Source organism: Staurois parvus, unplaced genomic scaffold, assembly GCF_062004578.1.
Source record: "Staurois parvus isolate SC_StPar_1 unplaced genomic scaffold, SC_StPar_1.0 ptg000437l, whole genome shotgun sequence".
NCBI lineage: Eukaryota > Metazoa > Chordata > Amphibia > Anura > Ranidae > Staurois > Staurois parvus.
This window is the reverse complement of record NW_028318233.1, coordinates 276,713-295,378: the sequence shown is the minus strand read 5'-3', so window position 1 is coordinate 295,378 and position 18,666 is coordinate 276,713. Positions and strand designations below refer to the sequence as shown.

At 40.8% G+C, this 18,666-nt stretch overlaps 1 protein-coding gene across 3 annotated transcripts in view; it reads right to left on the bottom strand.

Moving 5' to 3' along the window:
* CCAR1 (cell division cycle and apoptosis regulator 1) overlaps positions 1-18,666 on the bottom strand; it is an 81,848-nt gene that overhangs the window by 28,800 nt on the left and 34,382 nt on the right. For all 3 annotated transcript variants that reach the window (XM_089687733.1, XM_089687734.1, XM_089687735.1), the window contains exons 9-15: positions 18,500-18,629; positions 13,729-13,890; positions 9,203-9,428; positions 6,974-7,087; positions 4,901-5,067; positions 4,061-4,271; positions 3,311-3,394 (exon numbers count right to left, since the gene is read on the bottom strand). In XM_089687733.1, coding sequence (XP_089543859.1) covers positions 3,311-3,394; positions 4,061-4,271; positions 4,901-5,067; positions 6,974-7,087; positions 9,203-9,428; positions 13,729-13,890; positions 18,500-18,629 — 1,094 coding nt within the window. The remainder of the gene's footprint in view (positions 1-3,310; positions 3,395-4,060; positions 4,272-4,900; positions 5,068-6,973; positions 7,088-9,202; positions 9,429-13,728; positions 13,891-18,499; positions 18,630-18,666) is intronic.

Here is an 18,666-nt window from a genome sequence, read left to right as displayed (position 1 = left end):
CAAATACTTTGTTCCACAGGGGACAGAACTGCAAAATAAAAATTATAATAGATCTTCTTTAAAGGCTCATTCACACCATGGTGCAGAGACATCAGTTTTTCTGTATGCATTCTGCAAGGGCATAACAAGATCAATTGTGTCTATGTGCCCTGTTCACACTGCAACACTAGTACCACATGCAGATTTTTTCTGCACAGAACGTGTATAAAACCCATTGACGCGTGCATGAAAACTGATGTAAACTGATGGCTCTGCAAGTGAAATCTGTATGTCAGTTTCCATCAGTTTTTCTGCACGTATGATGTGAACAAGGCCTAAAGCTCTGCACTTCAAAGTGAACCTGTCAGTGAATTAAAAGCAACAAATGAAGTACACTTTGTGACACTGTAAGTACCTTTGTTAAATCTTAATGAATTTCTGTGTGTTTAGAAAGCCTCTTGTGTAGTAGTGCACACTATATACAAGAGACTACCCCATCATTCTGACAAGGAGCCAAGACCAGCCCAAGGTCATTTAACAATGTGGTGTGACAGCATATACAAGTTGAAGTACGTCTCACTGGATTAATGAGTAACAGAAGCTTTGCAGTGAATAGGGGCTGATAACAGGACATTCTGTCCACAGGTGAACTGGAAAGATTTAAGATTTTACAGATGTACTTTCAGGCAGCACAAAGTGCCTACCCTGTGAGTGTGAAATACATTTATTGCCTGTACTTAATCTTCAAAGCTCCCTTTAAAAGGGCAGGAACTCGAAAAACTGATATTCATGTACTAGCTGGATACCGTCTGTCAGAATCTCTCAGCAATCTAACAATCCAGCCATTACAATCAATTTTCAATCTTTCCACTATATTCTACATTTTTAAAAATGCAGTAGATAGGAGAAATTGCTTGACTGTGCAATAGTAATTTCACAAATGGCAGAGCCAGGGACCGCACGTGGTACTCTTGCCACCAGATGTGAAAAGAGAGAGAAAGATTTAAAAACAAATTAGGTCCAGGCAGATGTAAAATGACAACTTAATACGGCTCTACATTTATTAATAAATTCCGGGGTTTTTTAAATGCAACTAGTGTATGACTTCTCAGCCTTCTGAATTCATCTATACAACAGCACTCAGATTGGGAAAGGGAGCAGCAGAACCATGAGCCAATCATGTAAATGTGTTAACAAGCAACATGCTGACAGAATCAGGGAGCAGAGAGATGAGCTCAATCTGGTGCAACTCTTTCATGGTCCAGTAACTAGGCTGAGGATGAGAGAGGACACCATTATATTCCTTAACTATAAGTGGTGTCATTCATCTAGCTGTGCAAGGAGAACAGACAGAAATGCAAAGCAGGTGTATTTAGCTGGAGTTTAGTTTCAAATGGAACAGAAGAAATTGAAGCCAAATTGTAAGATATTCTGAATTTGAGGCAGATGAAAAAGGATGCTTTCATGCAAGTAAAATAAAAATGTATGTAAATACTTGTTATTGAGTTGCTTAATCAGAGTTTTACAGAACAGGGTTTGAACCCTCAATGTACAGGACAACACAGTGCTTTCCATTTTTATTGCATTTCTTCAGACATACATATTAATAGCACAAAGGCCAATAATATGGTTTATTGTACAACCACCAGCTACGTGACAAACAAACGGACTTGATTTATAGGCATTGGCTGCTATAAGCTTTGGACAGTCTTGTTCCTTGCATGTAATTAGAATAGCTCTTCATGGTCATAAACTAACTGCCCACTAATCACTGAAACACTGTGATGAATGCTTAAAACTTAAAAAACAGTGCAGCGCTGAAGACAGTAGTAATAAAACAGAGATAAGTCCACTGCAAGTCCAGTTCATAGAAACATGTCAGGTGACAAGTGGAAATTCAATGTTGGTGATCCGTGAGGAAGTGGCTGAAATACGCACTCACCAGAAAGAAGATATATATAAAGCAGTATATATCAAAAGCCCATGGATCCTCAATCCAGAAGGAACAAAGCTGGTCCATGGAAGTGTCTCGCTGTTCTGTATTGGAGCACTTTGTTTGCAGAACCCTGACTTTGGAATCCAATACCAAACTGGGAGGAGGAAGATCTTTTGCTGCATCCTTAAAGGAGGGACCCACTTTCTGTGACCAGACCAGCTTTGTTCCTTCTGGATTGAGGATCCATGGGCTTTTGATATATACTACTTATATATATATATATATATCTTCTTTCTGGTGAGTGCGTATTTCAGCCACTTCCTCACGGATCACCAACATTGAATTTCCACTTGTCACCTGACATGTTTCTATGAACTGGACTTGCAGTGGACTTATTTCTGTTTTATTACTACTATCTTCAGCGCTGCACTGTTTTTTATGTTATTCTGTATAAGTATATATTGATTGCTTAGAGTGCTCAGCTGCTGTTTAGGACCAGCGCTCACTGTTCTTTTCCTTTTAGAATGCTTAAAACTCCTCCCTTAAACAAATTATATAGCTCTCAGGGTACTTTATATCTAATGATACAAGGGCTCACAGTTCTGTGCTATAATGGAAATATGGAGTGTGGCTAAGTTCTTAAAAATGTTACAGGAAAAGCAAGTAGACAAGGTTCAGTGGAAGCCAGTCAAAACATGTCATTTCTGTGACTTTTAAAGTGGTTGTAAAGCCTAAATATTCCCTGCATTAAGGCAAAAAATGTTTCAGTTTATGTATTGCTGGCTCACCCCCTATACTTAATGTGCCCAATCTCAATAGAGCACTGTCCCCATCTGTAGCAGCTCTTTCCTCTTCTCCCCGCTCTCACAGGCTTTGTTAAGAGCAGCGGGAGCCATTGACTCCCACTGTTGTCAGTCGAATCCTGTGATGAGGGAACTATAGACGTAGGCAGTGCTGCTCGGGATAGATCCCACTGGTGTGTCACACCAAGAAGAAGAGAGGAGCCAGGAGCACCAGCGGGGGACCCAAGAAGAGGAGTAGGGCTGCTCTGTACTATACCATTGCAAAGAGCAAACAAGTATAACAGGTTTGTTATTTTAAAAGAAAAAAAAAAATGACTTTACAAACACTTTGAGTTATACTCCCCAAGTGTGTCCAGGCTATCCTTCTCTGCTATGGTAAATAAAGCCAGTTAGAGCTCATGATGAAATTTATGCACACAACTTAATAAGTCAGAAGAGCACCAACCCTGCTTCTTGTTTCTTTCAGACTGCTCTATCTAAAGTTTTAATCAGACACACATCGTCTGAAAGTAACAAACTCTGCATTCCTCTCTCTTGAATAAAAAAACAACAGAAATGGATATCGTTCTCTATAAAAAGAGTTGGCAATTACCTTCATGATCTTCGGATCAAGTTTGGACCAGTGAGTAGGAGTACAGATTTCCTTTGCATCCCCATCATCTTTGTCTTCTTCTTCCTAACATAAATGTACAAGAGCATGGTTAGTAAACTACTACTGGAGCAATGAATTCTGTCGCAGGTCCGTGCAAGTAGCAAGGTCACAATTTCTCATTGTCTTCTCCTAAAGCTTTGTTGAGGCACATACACACATTCTAGCACTTTCACTGACCACTAAGTCAGTCAGAGTCAGATCTGTGAAACAAAGGGAGGATGAACAGGAAAAGCAATACAAGTATGTACAGCCACTGCTCGTCTGCATAGACTGCACAGTGTGCATAGTCCCATGTCTGCAACTTAAGCCACCCTGTGTTAATTCCAGGTGATAACTATTCCTTTATAGCCAAACAATCACAAGGTTCAGATTTTATTATTTACAGATTTAGGGATGAAAATGATTAATGTGAACCTTCACAGAGATGGGAAGATGGTGAAAAGGGCCAACTGTCACTAAATACAACTGACCCCACAAGCTAATTCTACTATAGGCAAAAAACAAATTGAATAAAATGATATATAGAAATATAAGGTAAATATCATTTTTTCCATGTTAGGAAGCTGGTATAAGTAAGAGACACGCAAGGAGTGTTCTTTTGGGGAGTGTGTTTAGTGTGTGCGGTGCATTGTGCCTGTGTTCCTGTGCCTGCGAGAAGCGGAAATAGAAAAAGTTATTAGCGTTCAGTGCCTGTTCTCCATCAGCTTCTTTGCGTTCACCCTGAAGCTTGTCGGCCAGCTGCTGCTTGTATCCTCGGCACAGGTTTTCCCACTCTGAGCGGGTGGGAAGGCAATGCCAAACATCCGGGAAAAATAAAACCACTGTCTCCACATGAGCAGGAACCGAACGCCCCTTGTGGGTCTCCTCAGGGCGATGGTAGCGAATCTCTGCAAAACGGTACCTGTTGCAAGGGAAGAAGCATGTTGGAAAACAAAATCTAGAATGCATTGAACATAAGAACCTAGATCTCTTGCAGCACATCAAGAACAGCTAGCTCTGGTTTGTCTACAAAAAGAAAATAAAAAAAACACAATTATATAAAGGCCATTGGTTTTCTTCCGGTAAGTCGAAGCATTGTTTCGAATACAGTATATAAGACAGAGTGAATGGATGTCAATACTGAACTTTCCATAAATTTGCAAAAATGTATATGGACAGTACTCCGTATTATCAAGCATGTTAACTTCAGGCAATGTAATTTCGGCAGAAGAATAAAATTTGCGGAGGAGGAGTGTCAACAAAGCTCGAAATACCATTAGAAAACACGGCAACACAACTGGGTTTTTAGATAGTGTAAGATGTGATCTTCTGGACGATCTGCAGCTGAGCATGAAAAAAAAATAAAAGTCTTCATAATGCACAGAAACATTTAACAATAATTAAAATAGCAATACAAAATGTAAACTCCCCCGCTCCTCCTCTGTACCTGACAGACATACCAAATCTGGCATAACTAGAGCACCTGCATAGCTTGGGGGAAGGGAAGCCGTTGATAAGGGGGACATGTCCCGGGGTAAGAAATGTACTTACCACTGTGTGCACAAGCTCAGGTCAATGCCAGTCAGGGCCTTACAACAGCGCACAGCAGTTTTGATGAGCACTGAAGGGTCTTTATCTGGATTCGGTCCATCCAGTGAAGGAGACCAGTGTCCTCCAATTGCCATTGCCTCATCCTTACCCTTCATCCCCACTAAAAACTGTACAAGGAAACAAATACAAGTAACTTTGAACACTTAAGCCTGAACTGATTACATAAAATACTAAGCATAGAAAACAAATTACACAGAAAGGCATCTGTTTCTCTCTTATACAAGCATTCCTGAAATCCAGTTAAAGCTGATCTCAAGGTTGCTGTATGAACTGTATGTAGCTTCAGATACAAACAGTACACAGTGCTGGATTCTGCCTGTGAGATACAGACTTCCTGTCTCAACACCCAGAACTAAACAGTCGGTCTGAACGGAGCTCAGCCATTCATAGGCAGCATTGTATTCTGTGTGTGCGCTATCAATGTTGTTGCGGAAACACTGATAAAAGTCAATCACCTGAATGTTAATGGTAGGAATCCATAAAAATTGTTATGATTTTCTTAGCAACAAATCTTCACAAAACAGGAGAAGACAGCCACTGTGAGAAAAGTTGCCCGTGTGTCATTAGCCTTAAAATAAACCTGTGACGATAGAAGTATGGAAGCTGCTATTATTGCCCTTGTAAAGAAACCAGTTTTCCATCTGTGTTACCAATTCTTTACTACTTTGAGTCGTAGAACTGGAACAAAAATGAAGATCAGGAGTTCTGACTTTGCTCTGACTTCACCAGCTCCAAGCTTGTACCAGGCAAGAGACTCATAAAATAATGAGCTATCAAGCAACTAGCATTTTTTGGAAGAGGTCAGCAAAGACCACCTTCATATCTCTCACTTATTGCAGATTTTTTTTTTCAAAGCCATAGTCTTCCAGTTTTCAACTCCCCTTTGATGCTCCAAAATACTAGTCTATTGGTGCAGGATCCTTCTGGGTCTGACTAGCCTCTGACATTACCAGTCCTCCGTTGTGACTGAGCTGATCTTCTCTGAGAGACAGGGACACTGTTTGGCTGCTCCAACAGACAAACGTTTTTTATGGAGGAAGTGAACCTGAATTTCATTCAACTTTAGGTTCACTTTAACCTCCCTAGCAGTATGATGTCAATATTTCTGTGCTCAAAGCGGTAAATTTTTTGCATGGAAATAGGTCATTTTTTTTATTGTAAGCCTGTAATTTTTAGGAATAACTCACTGAAATCTGTCAGAACAAGAGTCTAGTAAACATCCCGAGTATGATAAAATTTGAAACACGAAATCATAAATTATAATGTAATAAATAATCATAAAAAATAATAATATAATAATTATAAATTTAATTCAATAATGTAATCAAACCAAAAACACTGAAATTTGAAATATAGCGTCAAGTTCACACATCACTGAGCTTAGTTGCAAAATCGTTTTCAGTGTCTGATGACGAGTTTCCCCACGAATCATTATCACTCAATTCTGCAAGTAGTTCTAATTTACTATCACTGTTCTCTAGCTGGTCTAAAACCGATTTTGGCCTAAAAGGGATGCTTTTTGGACGCCATGGATTTTTCTCAGTTTCTAGGCAGAAAGAACAGTAAAAATGCAGGCAGGGCACAGGACAAAGCAGTAGGGACAAAATGTATGTGAAATGCTTTGATACAGTAATGTTTTACTATGTGATTTTAGTGTATTTAGTGAATGTCACTTTTAAAATTTTTGAATTTCCTGCTGGTTCCGTCCCCTGTACATCCCGACGCTCGCAGGGAATGGAACCCGGAAGACAGATGCCGGCATCAGCCGGAGGAGATGGCCGGGGACGCTGCAGGGGGGACATCGCGGGAGCGCAGGACAAGGTAAGTGAAACAGGGATCCCGGAGCAACACTGCAGGGTATTCCCGAGTGTAGCCCGGGGTTACCGCTTTTGGTACTGAAAGTTTACCCCGAGCTACACTCGTGAATACCGCCAGGGAGGTTAAGAGAGAATCCATTTTTCTTTTTTTTAGAATGTGTAATTCAAACCAACAAATGTTTCTGTTGATATTTACCTTAATTAGCCTTGCTGGATGCTGGAAGCCTTCTTTAACTTCCACTGGGTCCTCAGCAAGAGCGCATGACTTGTGATATAAATCCTCCAAAGATGGACTTGCCAACAACATGACCTAATATGAACACAAAGGAAAAAAACAAATGGGTAATCCTTTAGTAAAAAAATGTTCACAGTTCACAATCCAGAATCCTGTTCTAGATCTAATACTGGCAGAGAGTAACGGTATAATGTATCCTCCAAGCAGGCACTTTAGTGTCCCCTAAATTACCAGTTACAGATTTAACACGGTTTCAATGTCAATACCAGCGTTTAATCTGTGGCTCACAAAGTCTTACTGCCAGACGGTTCTCCAAAATCCACTTCTGGCTACACTCCCACAGTCACCCGTCTCTCTCGTAACAGCTTGAACCTTTTTGTCTGTACCGGTTCCAGACAAAAGTATCCACCTGCAAGCCGAATAATGTGATAAAACTTGTCTTCCAGGTGTACCTTTCTATTACAGGCTACTATTCAGCTGCAAGTCTAAGACTTGAAGGAACATACAGAGCATGTCAACCTTAGAGTGAATCTGTGCTTTAGCCCATGCACGGCAACAGGTCCACTTTACTGCCTACTCTTCAGCAACATGCTTTCACTTTCCTGCCACATTGCTTAGTTTCTGGAAGTGAAAGGAAACCCCTTGTAAACAACAAGTCACTGGAAACATAGCTCACACAGGACTACGGACTCTATGTGGCAGCGCTATCACATGGAGTGAGTTGAATGCTCATTCAGACCTAAAAGCACTAGGTAGTTCCTTCAGCTCCCAGTGGAAAAATATGCTGGTAAAGGGTAGGGAGCTAAGTCAAACCTAGCATTCTTTAACCGCCTCCAGCTCACAATACAAGGAAATGACGGGAGGAAGGCGGTTCTCTCGTTCTTTGAGGACGTCATATGACGTCCTCCCACTCTAACTGCCCGGGGGCGCGCAGCATGGTGATCGGTGGTGTGCTGTGTCCCTGGGACACAGCGGATCACCGATCAACAGAAAGAGCCGAAGACGTCAGCTCTATCATGTGATCAGCTGTGTCCAATCATAGCTGATCGCATGTAAATAAGGAAATGCCGGTTATCGGCATTCCTCTCCTCACGAGCTGTCACGCTGATCGGCATTACTCAGAGGGGACATCTACACTGGGCATCAGGCAAGTGATTAAGTTAATATAAAGCACGCTTCATTTGACAAACTTACCAAATGCATCACATGCCCCCGCAAGAAGGTAGCATGAGCCAAAAAACACGACTGGCCCAAAATATGGCTGTATATTACACTTTTAAATTTGCAAAGTTTCTCAAATGAGGCATGTGATACTGTAACTCAAGAATGGTATATTATATGGTTTTAATTAGCATGAAGTGGATGGACACACCAAAGAGACAGACTATACAGATACTTGTCTTGTTGAGAACCTGCACAGTAGCCTAATTGAAGCCACTGCCTAGCCAAAGATCTGAGGGTGGCAAATAGCCAGAATGAGCATTTGTTTCCAGAGATATGAGATATGAAGGGGTGTGTGGCCATCACCATCTCTTAAGACCTGCAGAACAGACACTAGAGAAAACTATTGTGAAACTACTTTTTTCTAGAAATTCAAAGCTAAAGCACTTAAAAATGCAACTTGAAGTATATATCATATATCCACTGTGTCAATAATAAATAGATAAGCGGACTCTGGAGTGTGCAATTCTTTACAGGCAATCTTTTATACTGGTTTTAAACAATATGTATAATGTATACCCTCCATGGCTGAAACATTTATAATAGAAAGCTTAGTTGATAAGAGTGAAATATAGGCTGGCCATAGACGGGCCATTTATCAGCCAAATTTTCGGCCGATAAAGGAAAAAAAAAAAATCGGTCGTTGCTGCCATGGATGCTGCCACCAATGCTCACGAAAAACGTCCGTTTTTCGTGGATTTTCTAGCATGACCAATAAAAAGAAACAAGAAGATTTGCGAAAACCGGCAGACAGCATTGCCCCACTAACAGCGTGAATATCGGCCGATATTTCGTTTTGACCCGTCTATGGCCTGCAATAACATCTAGGGATGTGTATGGATAATCACTTCCTCCCCATTGTTTGCATATGCACACACAAAAAACACATTGGGGCATTTCCAAAGTGAATCCCTATAACAAGCTTAAAGTAATAAAAATCTTTTCCATGTACACCAATAAACACCACACCTTTGCACTGTATGTGTGATCCACATCAGGTGGGTCCAGTACAGCAGTGTTTTTATCAAGAGGATCCACTTCCTTGTGTATTACATAGAAGTTACTGTAGCTACCAAGCTGAAAAGGACGAGAGATAGGAAAAGCATCCACCCACGTGAACTGGGCATCAAAGAAATCACTGGGAATGTACAAGTTCTGATAACGTCTCCTCAGCTCCATCATGTCACATCCGGGACTGCATGATAAACAAAAAGTACAGCACTCTGAAAAATTGCAAAAATACAGTATAGAGCATGCAAGAATATTCTCAGAATTACTGAATACTTCTGTTGCCTTACAGCAAGTAAAGTCTTTTCTTTTTAAAACTAACATTTCATACACACATGTGAATGACAAAATTTCAGTACTACAGGTTCCAAATTCTGCAGTTCCCTGTCAGTGTTTTACAAAGTTTTCCAGCATAGATAATACATAATTGTAATCAATATTGCCAACTTTCACAACCAATACTGTAGCTGCAAGTGGACTGGAAAAAAAAACTAATTTCCTATATGGTCAGAGACGGTAACGTTTGAGCACAGGTTACATAATATAGGTCCATAGAACCATAATGAATGCCAAAGACCACAGCCGTATTTAGGTTTCCTTAAGTTTATTTAATAAATGAGACTGAATTAATATGAATGGACATTAGTTGGTGTACTTAACCCACATATGTAGATTTATTTTGAATAAAATGGACAGGTATCTCTTAAAACAAATTGATACCCATTTACTGGAGGAAACATTTTCCAGAATACCATTAAAAGTATAACTGAAGGCAAAACCTTTTTTTTAGTTTTGGACAGAGTGCAGAGGCATTAGAACCCATATTGGGTATTTATTGCTGTCTGTGCCCCTGGTAAGAAGATTCTCACTCTCTAGTTGTCCTGTTTACCATTATCATTGAAAGTCAAAGTAAAAGAAAACCCCAAATTTTAGGTTGTGCCCAGAAAAGTAATAGAGGGGAAATCTTCCAAAGAGGACATTTCTGGAGAAGGAATTCCCTTAATTTTCAGGGATTTGCTAAAACGCTCTGTTTGTCTATGGGACAGGAAGTCATAGGAAATCTTCACAATGGGACACAGATGGTGAAAAAAAATCTGACAGGGGTTATAACCCTCCCTTGCTCTATCCAAAATGAAAAAAAAATTAGTTTTGCCTACTTTAACAAATAAAAAAAAGACAAAATAAGTAAGAAGTTAAAAGTTAGGATTATTGTTCTTCCTGAAAACATAGCTACATAGGTTAAAAGGTTGAACTGGGGTGTGTGTGAGAGAGAGATTTTTATTCTCTAATAATTCCCATTATCCCTCTTATATTCTACCTCCTGCGGAAGACATCTAAAGAATTTCTTTTTAAGTTGTCAACACTTTCAGCTAATACCACTTCCTGGGAAATGGAGTTCTACATTTTTACTGCTCTAACTATAAAGAACCAATTCTGAAACTAAGCTTTCTATAGGCAAAAAAGTTTGTTTTTTTTCCCCACACAGGTGATCTGATAATGTCCGCCTGTCAGTACCTCCAATCAGATCCGGTCCTCTTAAAAAAAAAAACCAAACAAACAAACACAACATGGAAGGGGATACATTCAGCAGGTGATCAGAGAACAGATTCCCTGCTAAGCAAAAAAGTGAAATGGGCCTTAACTGACACCAATGTCCCCATGGCATATTTGCTCTCCTCTATTTCTCCTTTCACAGATTACTAAACTTCCAATCCTGGCCACGTGTCCTTTTCAGAGTGAATAACTAATCTGTGTAATTGATCCTCATAGCTGAGGTGCTGCATGCTTCTTATTAAACTGTCATCACAGGGCACTTCATATTCATGTCTACTTGGGCTATGCTGCCACCTTCAGATGAATAGACATTGGTAATTAAAAAAAAAAAAAAATATTCCCTGCCAAGGTAAAACCCATCCTAGCTTGGGAACCATAAACAGATTGGAAAAGAAGTTGTGAGACCTTTCGGCATGGGTGCTATGACCCATGTGACAGCAGACTTTCCAGAGCTGCACTCTTTTTTGTGGTTTCCTGAATCCAGATGACCGCGAAGGCCGATTGACATCCCCCCACTGTGAACAGAACTTGCCCCTAGAACCGTAGAACTTGGGGCCTTCTTACGGAACTGGGATGTAGGCTTCTGCTTAGTGCCAGAGGCTTTCTGCTTACAAAAGAAACTCTTCTTGGATTAAGAAAGAGTCACCAGTTTATCACCTTCGCTACCTTCTTTAAGGGTAAGAGTGTGCTTACCACAGTCACCTTCTGGATGAAGGCATTCAAGGATGGTCCAAACCAGAATTTGCCCTTAAAGGGCAGTCTCTCAATTTGCTTCTTGAAGAGAAATTCTGCCAACCAACACTTGAGCCATAGGATCCTTTCCACGGGTACAGACATGGCGCCCACCCAAGAAAGCTGCCTCACTGACTTTTCCAAAGCTTCCATCAAAAACTCAAAGCTCTTGCAAAACCTTTCAGTATTTGACAGATGGCAGGATTCCCTCTGGTTCCAATTGCCTGAACGAAGCATACACTTTGCTCAATATTTAAGGGCTTGGCAAACTCCCACAGCAGGCTGCAGAGCCAATCCTACCAGAGAGAAGAGGGTTTCTAACTGTTTACTTGCAATGTCTTTGAATAAGACCCTGATAATAGTCCCCATGGGTAAGGCCCCAGTCTTTGAACAGGAAATGACTGGGTTATTATCCACAGAACCCAAATTCTTCTAGAATTCCTCCTCCACCACAAAGCAAATCATTTTAGAGGTGAAAACACCTTCTCCAGATGAGACAATTAGGCATACATCACTTCAAGCAAGCAAGTAAGGTTGTACTCAAAATGAATTGGAACATTTTGGTGGCTACCAGGACCAAAAGCCAGTGACTTTTGGAGAAGTGGACTCAGGAAGTGGTAGCTTCAAGCTAGTGTGCACCATGTCCAAAACGATCCCCACTTTAGTCTTCTGTCTGCAACGATTCCAGACCCCTAGGTTCCTTTTAGGAGGATTCCTCTATGGAAGATTACAAATCCTAGACAGCTTCCACCTTTTATGAGGATACTACTCTGACAAAAAGGGGAGGATTGGAAGAAGTGCACCCTTGACAAACAGGAAATAAAGAATCCTGCCCCTGAGAGTGAAATACCAAGTACTGGCAATGATTCAGAGCTCATCTGATCCTTGAGCCTCATTCACATAGATGCTTGTGAATGGCTGTACACGCCTTTGCTCAAGTAGATGCAATGGCTTCTGCATCAGCAGTTAAACATGCATGTGGCATGTCTACCCAAATACAAAAAGGGGCACATCCGGCGCATTTACCCAAGTATTGCCTCATACAGAAATTCACTTGTACTGCTGGCTGTGCGTGGAATGTGCGGCTCCCAGAGTGCCAGAAAATGGCAGGTAATTTATGCCTCAGCACACAGGAGCTGGTAAGTGTCCATGTGCATGAGACTTTATGTGAGCCATTATAATGCAAACTGGAGACAAGGAATTGAGGAATCTGGGATTTCAACCTAATGTTCTTCTACTCTCACCGAGCTGCTACACAAGGCTATGGCTTCCTGAGGGTCAGTAGGTCTATAATACCCTAAAAGGGAGTGGCCACTCAGCTAAGAAGAGTGTCAATCCAAGCCAAAACATATAAATGGCAAATCACCTCAATAAACAAGTGTCCCAACACTTGCTGTGCGCTGAAACTGTTCTGCTTAGTAGAAGTCCAGGAGTCTTCAACTGAATGTATTGCTGGGTCCATGGAACAGGCAAAATGGTACACAGATGATGCTATCAAACACACGCACTGCTTCACTCCTTTAAAGCACAACTGCCAGCACTCTGCCAGTAAAATGCAGCCAATGCAGCCACAAGCACAGGGTGCATGGTTAGAGAAGACAGGAACGCCACATGCTCCTCATAGAGACACTCACCAGTTCATGCTGCAGGGTCAAAAGGCCTAATCTTCACCTATCACTGCAGACGTACCCTGCAGGGCTTTCAGGTTGATCATTGTTCTGTTAATCACCCTACCAGCAAGGTGACCTAATGCATGGTACCATGGAAAGCATTGCCCATAGGATCCAGCACTGAGTGGCAATATTAAAGAATGAAGCCCACTAAAGGAGGTCACCTAAGGACCATAAACAAAAACTGAGGCTTAGTAGAGCTGGAAGTGGTTATTGGCATGAAATCCCTGCCTTTTTTTTTTTTTTTAGCCAGTGTCCATTCATCTGCAGGAGGCAACATAACCCAAGTAGTCATGAAAAAAGTGCCATGTGTCATATAATGTACAATTAAGTAAAATCTACCACACAGATTTGTAGTTTTCATACATTCAATCAAAACACATACTATGCAAATAACAAGGAGAGGGCTGGCAGAGCTTCCCATAAGTGAATCAATATCTGGCCATGTGTAAGCATATGATCCTTGAACTAGTACCAATGGACTTTAAAAGCAAGATAATGAGCTGATGAAGTAGTGTGCAGCCTACATACCAGTCCAGGGAAAACTTTGAGAACTGAACAGTATAGCGAGGTACAACCCGTCTGGGTCTGCGAGGTGATCGTTCCCTTTCACGCCGCGGAGATCTCTCCCTTGACCGTTTTCTCTGAGGAGAACGATCACGTGACCTGCGTCTGTCTCGCTCTCTTTCTCGGCTAAGAAAAGATTATAATTTTTCAGAACATAAAAGATCACCTAGGTTCACATAAAATAGCTATACAAAGACACATTTAGTTTAAAAAGTAAATCTGCATTGCCTTATTTTACCCTCACAAGTTTTGTAACAATGAAGAATGTACAGATCCTATATGGTATTAGTGAATATACTGTAAATATAAATAAAAAATACATATCATTTTACTCAAATAGTAACCATCGAAGTCGGTGCTAATAGGTCGTCAATATATGCAAGTTTCTAACAGTTATAAGGTAAAAGCAGCGCCTAAAATTAAAATGATGATAATGGGATGGATAGTGCAAATAACTGTATCAAAAAACAAATAAATCATGAAACACATAAAATAGTGCACATGTATCACAAAAGTAAGAGAAAAAAGTGTCCATCAATGGCTCAGCAGAGATTGTTCATAGACGTACAGGGGTAGATTTACTAAAACTGGGACTCTCAGAATCTGGTGCAGCTGTGCATGGTAGCCAATCAGCTTCTAACTTCAGCTTGTTCAATTAAGCTTTGACAATAAAACCGGAAAGCCGATTGGCTTCTATGAAGAGCTTCACCAAATTTTAAACTCTCCAGTTTTAGTAAATAACCCCCAAAGCAACTATCGAAGTCAGCACTAAACAGGTTGTGAGACGACTCACAAAAGATGCATACAAACTCTTAAAAAAAAAGGGCAAATGCAGTACCTAAATGGTGAAATAATAAAATGATGAATAGTGCAAATAATGCAACTACATCAAAGAAACAATATGGGCACCCATCATAAAATAAATCATGAAACACATAAAAATTAGTGCCAAACACAAGTATCACAAAAGTAAGAAAAAAAGGTCCATCAAAAAATTAGACAAAGAGTGTCCATCACAGTGATACAAATGTATCCACCAATGAAGCAATTTTACTGAAGGATGCACTGTAACTTCTATAACCCAAATCCGTAGGAGATAGGAATACAACACCCACCACCTGGAGGTAAGTACTGCGCAATCCTGGGAGGGTAATCTAATACACTTAGGGTGGTGGACTGGAACTTAAGAGACTGAGCCTTTATAGTGTGCAGTGGTCTGTCAGCATGTCCAGTACCATAAGAGGGATGAAACACATGGAGGACGGAGTTGGTGCCTGTTGATGTCACATTATGCTGCCAAGATAGGCAATGGCTTTTCTGTAAGTGTATTGCCGGTTTTGTACATTTTATTGGAGAGGTTTTAATAAAAAGCTTTTATATACTACACTATAAGAGTTTATTTCCCTGTCCTGTTTGTTATGGCATGGTACTGCTTTATATTGGCAGTCTTTGAAAGCAGACTGGTGAGGAGCGAGCAATACATGGAGTGAGAGATTCATCCAGCCTGGAAAGATTTACCTCTGATTGGGGCTATAAATCTCAGCAAGTGCAATACTTACCTCAGGGTGATGGATGTTGTATTCCTGTCTCCTATGGATCAGGTTATAGAAATTACAGTGCATCCTTAATTGAAATTGCTTCAGTGGACAAATTCGTATCAAAGTGATGGACAATCTTTGCTGAACTTCTTGATGGACATTTTTTCTTACGTTTGTGATACTTGTGTTTGGCACTATTTTATGTGTTTCTTGATTTATTTTATGGTGGTTGCACATACTGGGGTTGATTTACTAAAGGCAAATTGGCAGACTGTGCCTTTTACAAGTGCAGTTGCTCTAGAGGTTAGTAAATGAGGGGAAGCTCTGCTGACATCCATCATCCAATTACGTGCAAGTAAAAATGCTTTTTTTTTTTAAATTGCATGTCCTTGCATGTCATTGGGTATTCTTTGTAAAGTGAAGCTTTACCACATTTACTAAGCTCTGGAGCAACTGCACTTGCAGAAGGCAACTGAGCTTACAAAGGGCACAATCTATTTGCCTTTAGTAAATCAACCCCATTGTTTCTTTTTAAATAGTTTGCACTATCCATAATGTTTTTATCATTTCATTTTTAGGTGCTGGATTTGCCCTATATCTTTAAGGAGTTTGCATGTATCTTTGTGTATTGCCTCACTACCTGTTAGTGAAGAATTTTATAGTTACTTTGAGTCTATATTGAATTATGGACAATATTTGCTGAGTGATACAAACAGCAACTGCCCCAACCTACAACTGGCCTTCACAGCAAGGAGCACATGGAAAGGTGATGCATGTCAAACAACAAAAAAGAAAAATTCCCAGCTCAACTTACCAACCAGCCTGCAACAAAACCAAATTGTCCTGTCTAACCATCTGCATTAAAAAACAGGGGTTTAGGTTGCACACATTTGCAAATACATACGTAAACTGCAGAGCCACTTCACAGCACCCCAGTATTATCTGCAGTCCTAACACTATCAATTATGAGAGCTTCCATAACAAGAGCACATATAAACTAAAGGATAGACTGAGGGTAGGTATGCCTGGAGGGAGCCCATCCCTCCCGCAGACAATATAAGGATCCAAGGGAATGGTTATTTCATTGGAGGCTCTCAAAATGTATAGTTAGGACTGCAGATAATACTGGGGTGCCATGAAGTGACTCTGCAGCTTACGCATGTATTTGCAAATGTGTGAAAACTAAGCCCTTGTTTTTAAAGTGAACTGTTAGGTCAATTCGGTTTGTTGCAGGCTGGATGCTAAGATGAGCTGGGTATTTTTCTTTGCTGTTGTTTGACATGTGTCGCCCTTCCATGTGCTCCTTGCTGCGAAGGCCAGTTATAGGTTGGGGCAATTGCCATTTGTTTGTACCAATGGTAAATTGGGGAGGGAATGCACTGGATACCTTCGCTGCCATTGTGCTATATTACTGGGTGTCCAGTGCACCCCTGTGCCTTGGAGGGGTGGGCTCCCTCCAGGAATACATGTCCTCAATTTATCCATTATTATATGTGTGTTCCTACTATGGAGGCTCTCTTAAATGATAGAGTTCAGACTGCAGATAATACTGGGGTGCAGCGAAGTAGCTCTGCAGCTTACACATGTATTTGCACACGTGTGCAAACTAAACCCCAGTTTTTAACACAAGCAGTTAGGACAATTCGGTTTGTTGCAAGCTGGTTGGTAAGTTGCTTGAAATTTGTCTTTGTTAATATTTGCTGAACCCTTGATGGGCACATTTTTCTTACTTACTTTTGTGATACTTGTGTTTGGCACTATTTTTATATGGTTGAGTGTTTTGCATAATCCATCACTTTATCATTTTACTATTAGGCGCTGCATTTACCCTATAACTTCTTTATTGAAGATGCACTGAGCCAGTGCAAATATGCCATCTGCATAGTATGCCAAAGAAAAATCAGATTACATTATTGGGCTGATGAATTTTCTATTTATACACTGGTTCTATGAATATTGTAATGAGGCTAAAGGAACAAAGATTCCCAGGAGTGCAGCAAGCACAGAACAGGCTCATCTATTTCATTCAATAAGTAAATGTATCAATAAACAGCAATAAAATGAAGAGTCCATTCGGATGTCTAGTTCTAATTTATAGAACACTCAGTCTATGTTAGACAAGGACATTCTTTACAGATCTCCAGGTTTTTAATCAAAGCAAACTTGTCATGAAAAATTTGAAAATTATAATTGCTTGGATGTCACGCTGAGCCTGCTTTGAAACAGGTAAACAAATTATTTTACTTGCATACAGGGGCGGACTGACAACTCATGGGGCCCCCGGGCAATAGGGGATCATGGGCCCCCGTGTCCTTGCCCAAACTCAAAAAAGCCTATAAAAAAGGTACCAGGGGCATCTCATGGGGCCCCCTACTAACCCCAGGCCCTCGGGCAGTGCCCGAGTTTCCAAATGGTCAGTCCGCCCCTGCTTGCATACTTTTTGCAAGCCCATGACTGAAGTCAGAAGCAGTATTGCAGTTATGAAGCTAGTGTTTTCAGGTCACCTATTGCACTGGCTTACTTCACTCAAGACAGGCCACTAAGGCTAATTTGCACGTTCGGCAGCCCTTACTGCCCCTCCTCTGAAAAGCGATCCACAGTGGATCACTTTTCTGATGCATTTGATGGACAGTGAGAAGGTAATATGTCACCTCCTTACCACCTGTTTTAACCCTGTAAATGGCACATCTCTGTTGCACAACTGCAGGCATCAGCAAACGCAAAGGGGAGGCCATTTTTGCCGCAGTCTGCCACAGTCTTTAGTTGAAACAATGGAAAACAACATGTACAAGCTACTTTTGGAAACACTGAAATACAAGCCATGTATAATGTCAAACTGTGCAGAGCTACACATTCAGTTTTTATTTTATTTAATTCAAACACTGTACACATAAAACTCCAGGTATGAGAAATTTAATGCCCCCCCCCCACCGTGAAAGTTATTTTTGGGCCCCCTTTGCAATGACTTGACCATTCAACCCACACAAGAGTCTTTCCTCTTGCTGGGCCATCGGTGGGAAAGAGACACACTAGTCTCTCAACAGTGACATGACATGTACTACCGCTCAAGGACTACATGGGCTGGGGGTGTTTCAGAATCCATTACTCCACAATTAGGACACAATCCATTACTAAAAAAATCAAGTAACAATTTTGAGACTGAAGTTGGGCTTTACAAAGATACAAGTGAAACTCACTTCCGGTCATCTTTTCTACTGGAAATAGAATCCCCTCGATCACTCCTGACAGAAAATCTGGATGGGGGTTCAATCCTCCGCACTGGCTGTGGTTGGGATACCATGCGAACCGGGGTCTGTAACAAACCAGCTAAGAGGGGGAGGAGAAAAAACATGGTTAAGTAAAA